This window comes from Astatotilapia calliptera, chromosome 15, assembly GCF_900246225.1.
Source record: "Astatotilapia calliptera chromosome 15, fAstCal1.2, whole genome shotgun sequence".
NCBI lineage: Eukaryota > Metazoa > Chordata > Actinopteri > Cichliformes > Cichlidae > Astatotilapia > Astatotilapia calliptera.
Window position 1 is genome coordinate 33,010,018 of NC_039316.1, and position 8,025 is coordinate 33,018,042.

Below are 8,025 nucleotides of genomic sequence, written 5' to 3' on the forward strand. Positions count from 1 at the left end.
CACAGTTTGTTACAGCTGGAAAAGTATTAAAATGCACATAATCATTTTAAATAATATTATCTTGTAGTTAATTTCTACTTTTTGCTTTCATATGTTTGGTTGGAAAAACTGTAATTTATGTCCATGTCGATTTTAAATTTATAGCACAATTTTTAAAGCAACAATAGATTTAATAGAAAAGTTTAAAACGTAAGTTTAATCTTATAAGTAAGACCTATAAGATTAGATTTCATAAGATTTCTGTTTTTATTAATGAATAATAAAGGATGTAAGACAGAAACGTGTTAATAAACGTTTGTTACACAAAGAGCAACACCAGCCTGATTCTTGAGATGCTTTTTAAACTTTCAGCTGTGATTTAATCTGACCTAGCATCAGAGCTACCTTCCCCTTTAGGTTCTATTTTAAAACGCTGGACCAGTTAGAAATTTCTCATCTGAAGATATGAACGTGTTTGTATTGACTGTGAAAATATGACGTTTTAAAACAACCTTAACTGACATCCGCTCTTCACTGCAATTCAGTACCTACACCACCCAACCAGAGTGGGACATTTTGGAGGTAAATCTCCTGAAAAGTTCTCTGGTGGGTCCATGACATGACTGCATTTTAGTGCTGCAGAATAAGAGTAATGTTGTATTGTTTCACATATCAAAGGCTGAACAAATCAAGTGCCTCGTGTGAGAAAGAGAGGTAGGTGGATGAAAACATGCTGTGGTGATGACTCTCACCGAGGAGCCAGCCCCTCTCTGCCTCACCTAATGGGAGTGAAGTGGATGATGAGCAACCTGGGCAGAGGGGCCTGACCAAAAGAAGACCATCTGCCTGTAGTGACGCTGGCTAACACAGGGTTTATAAGCTTGAAGTTAAATGGAAGTCCTTGGTGGGAAACAAATGAATGAAGATCCTGAAGTTATTCCCATTGTGCTAATCAGGAGTTTTATGATAAATCCATTTGTAGTGGAGATATCAACTATTACAGCTGCAACCTATCTTCAGTCGATTGCTCTGCTCTTCACACTCCCCAAAAACATCTTTGTTTGACCAAAGGTGCAAAATCCAAAGATTAAGACTCACTCAGATGGAAAACACTCACATTACAGGAACTGCATGAAGCTGCTGAATTGCCACATTTATCAATAAAATTGTTATTACTGTTATTATTGTTGTTACTGTAATACTCCTTCACAGCATGATGTGTCACTGTTAGTTAGCTCAATAACACCATCGTACTCCTATAATATAATTTACAATGTATATAACACATACATAACGTATATGGAGTTGTGTTTTGGACACAATATTCTGTCAGTCATAACATCAAAGCTCCAGTGGAATGGTAAATGGTCTGTATTTGTATAGCGCTTTACTAGTCCCTAAGGACCCCAAAGCGCTTTACACATTCAGTCATCCACCCATTCACACACACATTCACACACTGGTGATGGCAAGCTACACAGCCACCCTGGGGTGCACTGACCCTACTTGGACAGTCTTGGTCGTTGTGTCCTTGGGCAAGACACTTCACCCGTTGCCTACTGGTGGTGGTGGTCAGAGGGCCTGGTGGCACCAGTGTCCGGCAGCCTCGCCTCTGTCAGTGCACCTCAGGGTGGTGCACTGACTGGTGGTGTTATGGTTGGCGTAATAAGCAAATGCTTCAGCCAATACCTTTTGATTAGCCTTGTCTCATGCTTTCTTGCTTTGTGGTAGATCTTTGTTCTGTTTTCACTGAGATATTTGAATGCTAATCAATAAAAATCAAATCAATCAAATGTATAACGGTCAAGGCGAACTCCCAACTCTTGAGCCATGATCGCCCCACAACGGCAACATGTGAGTACTATTTGAAAAAGAGCTCCTGCAGTGTTTGAGTTTGTGAGCAGAGCTGGCAAAACATCTGGGGAAGTGTATTTACTTGATCATTTGAAGGATGCGAAACAAATATTAAGCTCACATTTATAATAGTACACTGTTTGCAATGCAGGAGTAAAGGCCTAACTACTTCTTAGAGTAGTGGCTTTTAATCTGCTTATCCCTTTGACTGAACTGTTCCAATGTTGTGCAACAGGAGCCAATGTGCAGCATTTGTGATTAAGAGCAAATGGCAATGGTTAACTTCAGCATGTCCATTTAGAGAGCAGAGCAAAACAAACACCTCTCACTCTGCTGATAATTCTAGATCCAAGGGATCCCACAGGTTTATCGCTGCTTTTGGAAATTAGATTTAATGTTAAGTGTGTGCTGCTGAATAACAATATCACAATATCTGCCTGGCTGAGTGTGGTGGAAAAGCGCTGCATCAAAACCTTGTTTTATGACATTTATTATTTCTATTTCCTTTCCTCAAATGGTGCGTGTCAATGCTGCTGTCAATTTTATTGTAAACAAAAAAAACCCAATCGTACTGTAATTTCTGGTAACTTACATTACTATAAAATTTATAGTAACCTGTTTAGAGTAGGGATTGCACTTTCATGTATTAGTCATTATTTACATGTACAGAAAAAAAAAACTGTGACTACAAACTAAATAATCCCCAGATTATGGGGGAAGGTTTCGAGATTGTATTTCTACAAGTGCTTTTCCCCTCAGCATGGACTGTTAACTTGCATTCAAACAAAGCCTGTTCAACCCCAAACACTACTCAGTACTACTTGAATTACAAACTGAAACCAAAAAGCTTCCAGTATGTGTAAATAAATCTGTATATTCAAACTGAGACATGCTGAGGTTTCAGAAAAGGAAATCCGGTTCTAGGGGTTAGTTTAACTACACATTTAGATAGACATGTTAATATGAGAAAACAAAGATGAGTTTCAGTAGTACGTCTCAGTTTTTCTACAATGCTGCTGTAGTAAATAAAAAATAAATCCATCAGCATGGCTCTTTGAACTTAAATTCTAAGAAATTCATGTGTCAAATTACAGAAAAACTTCTGCTAGCTTATTGTCTAGACCAGGATGTCCAACTCAAGGCCTCAAAGGCCAGTGTCCTGCAGGTTTTTGATGTATCCTTGATCCAACAGAGCTGATTTAAATGGCCAAATAACCTCCTCAACATGTCTTGGCGTTCTACAGAGGCCTGGTAATAAACTAACCATTTGATTCAGGTGTGTTGACCCAGGGTGACATCTAAAACCTGCAGGACACCGGCCCTCGAGTTGGACACCCTTGGTCCTGACTGTAATTGTAAAACAGAAGGGTTTTCTTAATTTGAAGATAAAGTGCTATTTTTTCCATTTTGGATCCACTGTGAAAAACATGCATTTCTAAAATGATAAAGAAAAACAAAAAATATCTCTATCATTTGTTTATCTACGACTTAATTACTTTGGTGTGGTATGGATACCCTGGTGCAGGTGTCCCCAACTGCAGGCCTCGAGGGCAAGTGTCCTGCAGTTTTTAGATGCGTCCTTGATCCAACACAGCTGATTCAAATGGCTAAATTACCTCCTCAACATGTCTTGCAGTTCTCCAGAGGCCTGGTAATGATTCAGGTGTAGACCCAGGGTGAGATCTAAAACCTGCAGGACACCGGCCCTGGAGGCCTGGAGTTGGACACCCCTACCTTGGTGGATCTTGATCAGCAGAAAAAGCTGTAAACGTTATAAGAAAAAAAAGAAGTCCAAAATATATGTCCTCATTTGCAGTTTCCAAAGCCGGTGGCCAAAGGGAGTCCCTGTTGGACCGATTCTGGCCCCCAGGCCTTAGGTTTATTTCCCAGTGAGTGAAACATCTTGTTGTCAGAGGATCTTGGGAGCTCTTGTGTGTGCGCACTCCAAACTCTCAAACTCCCGTCGAGTCAGCACTTTAACCCAGATATAAACCGCGACCTCCCGCCTTCCCCTCCTTCTGTGTGGAGACCCGACCTGTCAAACCGTTCACCAGAGCCGAACTGCATCAAAACAAAATGACCACCTCTGCTCAGCCCATATTCTCAAAGGGAGAGGACTGCAAGGCCACCTGGCACGACGCTAGCGCGGGCTACAATGAAGCCGACACGCACCTGGAGATCATGGGAAAGCCTGTAATGGAGCGCTGGGAGACGCCGTATATGCACTCCCTGGCCACTGTTGCTGCCTCAAAAGGTAAAAGCGGTTACTTGTATGAAGTGGCTTGTCCTTTGTCGGACACTGTACTCTGCGTCATGCGGTTTGTCCGATAATGGAGTCAGAAGGCACCGTATGGAGTCGGCGCAGCAGGCACACACGTACTATTTGTACACACTTAGATGCCATCCAAAGGATACTATATGAAAACAAACTGTGGTCAGATGAATGAAAAATCATGACATCACGTGGGAGAAAACCAAACAGGGGGAAATGTATGTTGATATTATTTTTCAACTATACATACATGTTACTTAGTTTGAATGGAGTTTTCACACATATTAGAGCTTTTCTCTTCATTTACGGTTACTGATCTTGTGAGCACATGTGGCAGTGTGGTCAGTACTGGTGAGTACTACAACAGCTGTTACTTCACTCCAGGGACAGAGCCAAGAAATCAGTCTGGGGGGGTCATCCGCTTTTAGCTATATGTGAAAATAGACTGATCCACATGACCTCACAGACAACATGTGCACACAGCAGTCTGCAGAATTTTGCAAAATTGCACAACTTTCTCACACTTGAAAGTGTTATTATTTGTTTAGGTGATTCAAATTGTTCTTCTAATGAATGCATGCTTTAATCAGTGTGACTTCCATTGCACACTGCACAGCGTTGTTAGACTGGGGTTGTTTTACATTTACACTGTAACTTTACCACTTGTTTTACAAAATGACTTTACCTGTACGTGGAACAGTAGCGCTTCTTATGTTTTCACCTGTCAATACAAGTAAAAATCTTATTTTGCACAGCCCAGATACTTTTCATTCACTTTCACTAAGTTTTATTAATATTTTTTTTAGATATTTTTACCTCATCTGCACACATTGTTCTGGGACTACACAAAAACGAATACATTGAAAAGTGTGAAAATAACACTCAGCTCCTCTGATAGATCTTCAAAAATACAAAAAAAAATCTCCTATGAAAGGGTCAGGCAATAACTAAAAGGCTTCAGCCCACATCTATTTATATTCCACTCTGAAAGGAAATTAAACCCTTTGGCCTTTCTGTTCAGCCACAAGTCTGAGTGTTATCATGAAAATCAACTTCAGTACTAGAATTATCACAGACGTGTCCTGTAAAGATACCACATGTAAGAAAAACGGTAATATGATAATGGCTTCCCCCTAACCTAGCTTAGCTGGAAAAGACATTTTGACAGCACATCTGTGCAGTTATGCAGAAATACTTTGACAGCCAAGTTGCTGAATCTTTAGCAACATCTTTTGTTTCTGTTTTGAATGTTTTGGTAGGCGGTCGGGTGCTGGAGATTGGTTTCGGCATGGCCATCGCTGCCACCAAACTCGAGTCTTTCCCCATTGAGGAGCACTGGATCATCGAGTGCAACGATGGAGTCTTTGGCCGCCTGGAGAACTGGGCAAAGGCTCAGCCACACAAGGTCAGTAGGTCTGATGAATCGATAGGACACTAAGACATCAGCTGATCTACCTGCATGCAGGACTAGCTTATAGTAAATTTTACTGTTCCTGGCCTTACATGCTGATTAATGTTGCTGCAGGTCGTCCCTCTGAAGGGCCTCTGGGAAAATGTTGTCCCCACTCTGCCAGATAACCACTTTGATGGTGAGACAGATGAAGCTTAAGCTGTTTTCATATTTAAGAGTTATATTTTGTTTTTGTTAAAGGATAAAAATGCATTAAAAAGTGTGATTGACCTGCTGCTAACACACTGTCCTCCTCTCTCAGGTATCCTGTATGACACATACCCTCTGTCAGAGGAGACGTGGCACACTCACCAGTTTGATTTCATCAAGGTAGGTAGTTGAACCTACCTGTGTGTACTTGTAAATACTTACAGTAAGTTACACACAAGGAATAAAGTAAGGAAAGTAGAACAATTTGAATGACCTATGTTTGAAGAGATCAGTTCATCTGTAGTGTGGAGAGGCCTTTGGTCATATAGCCTTGTATGCTTACACACAAGGAAGGGCTGAGGGTTTTTTTTTTTTTTTTTGTGTGTGTGTGTGTGTCTTCTATAGGGTCATGCTCACAGGCTGCTGAAACCCGGTGGTGTCCTCACCTACTGCAACCTGACCTCCTGGGGCGAGCTGCTCAAGACTAAATACGACAACATTGAGAAAATGTTTGAGGTTGGTGCAGTTGCTAATAGACATACTGACATTTAATGAGATATAATTGCGTTGCCTATCAGTTTCTAATGCATTATATGCTTAAAACGAGCAGTGCAGAACCGGGAACGTTGTTGCTGTCAAAGTATCTGCAAGCGCTATGTTGCAAAAGGAGGACGAGCACATAAAAAAACAGATGCGTGTAATTTCAACACGATTTACAAATGATAAATTATTGATTCATAAAATGTGATTTTAATTTTAAATGCACATCAGCTGAAGATTGAACCGGTTGGTCCACTCATAAACACGTCTCAGGCCTGTGAGTCTAGGACTCGATTAATTCGTCAGTGTAGCACAGCACCTGGATTGGTTGAGGCAATCTCTGGAAGGTTAATGATAAACAGGAGCGTTCTTTAGAGGCCGATAACGCCGTGAGACGCCTCACGCTGACCGTCTCTCTCCCCTCCCGTTAATGATTTCCAGGAGACCCAGGTGCCTCATCTGGTCGAAGCAGGCTTCAAGAAGGAGAAGATTAGCACCACCACCATGGACATTGAACCACCCAGTGAATGCAAATACTATTCCTTCCGCAAGATGATCACTCCCACTGTTGTAAAAGAATAAAGTATAAAGACACCAGTGTAGCTTTTTTTTTTTTTTTTTTTTTTTTTTCTCTAACGTGCCTTTTCCTCTGACCTCTGCCATATATATATATATATATATTCAATAAACTCCATCCAACTCCACTCCTTTACACATCCTTGTAATTACTTTGTCATGAGTTTGTCTCCCTGGTTGGTTTTAATATAACATTTCAAACGACTTCTGGAGCACAGCGTCGTTTTTAGCTCCAGTTTTGGGGGTCTGCACAATCACCTAGCTACAAATATATTTCCGTAACAAACGTGAGACAACGGCAGAGTTGCATTTACACCCCACTGAGACTCACCTGTTTCAGGTCTTTAATCACACAGCATCTCACACCATGCGTAGCCCAGTTTCAGACCAGCGAATATATCACTGCATGTTCAAAGACATGCTTTGTAATGAGTTTCACAAAAGTGTCCACCATGAAAAGTCTGTAAACTTATATTTATGTGAAATCTGTCTTTATAATGCCAAATCGGTGCAAAAGTTTCCAGTAGTATTTCAGAAGTTATACTGTATGTATGCACTCATTGGCCACTTTGTTAGGAACACCTGGTCACTTGCTCGTTAAATGCTGATATCTAATCACTACTGACATGGCAGCTGCTCTGGTGCACTTAGACATATAGACATGGTCAAGACAACATGCTGAAGTTCAAACTGAGCATCAGAATGAGGGAGAAAGGTGACTGAACGTTTCAGAGTGTTTCAGGAACTGCTGAGATTTTCCCCACGCAGCCATCTCTATGGTTGCCTTGTTGAAGTGAGCGCTCAAAGGAGAAAGGTCAGACTGCTTTGAGCTGATAGGAAGACAACAGTAAATCAAGTAACCATGAGTTACAAACTAAGATATGCAAGACCACCTCTGAGACTTTTGGATGGTAGGGTGAGACCCTGGCGTAAACGGTCCATGAAACCATGAATCCATCTTGCCTCGTATCCACAGTTCAGCCTGCTGGTGGTGTTTTGGTGTGAGGGGGATATGTTCTTGGCACGCTTTGGGCACCATAGTACCAACTTAGCATTGTTTAAACACAGCCTGCCTGAGTATTGTTGCTGACTGTGTCAGTTAGCACAGTGTACTAATCGTCTGATGGCTGCTTGCAGTAAGATAACACACCGTGTCACAAACTCAGATCATCTCAAACTGCTTTCTTGAACATAGGTTCACTGT

The 8,025-nt window shown here is 41.2% G+C and overlaps 1 protein-coding gene across 1 annotated transcript; it reads left to right on the forward strand.

The window, feature by feature from the left end:
* Nucleotides 1–3,570: 3,570 nt before the first annotated feature.
* On the forward strand, nucleotides 3,571–6,842 carry gamt (guanidinoacetate N-methyltransferase). The gene is made up of 6 exons (XM_026143271.1): nucleotides 3,571–4,087; nucleotides 5,365–5,510; nucleotides 5,631–5,694; nucleotides 5,818–5,885; nucleotides 6,111–6,221; nucleotides 6,687–6,842. The coding sequence occupies exons 1-6, from the start codon at nucleotides 3,910–3,912 to the stop codon at nucleotides 6,825–6,827; spliced, it is 708 nt and encodes a 235-aa protein (XP_025999056.1). The 5' UTR covers nucleotides 3,571–3,909; the 3' UTR covers nucleotides 6,828–6,842.
* Nucleotides 6,843–8,025: the final 1,183 nt, after the last annotated feature.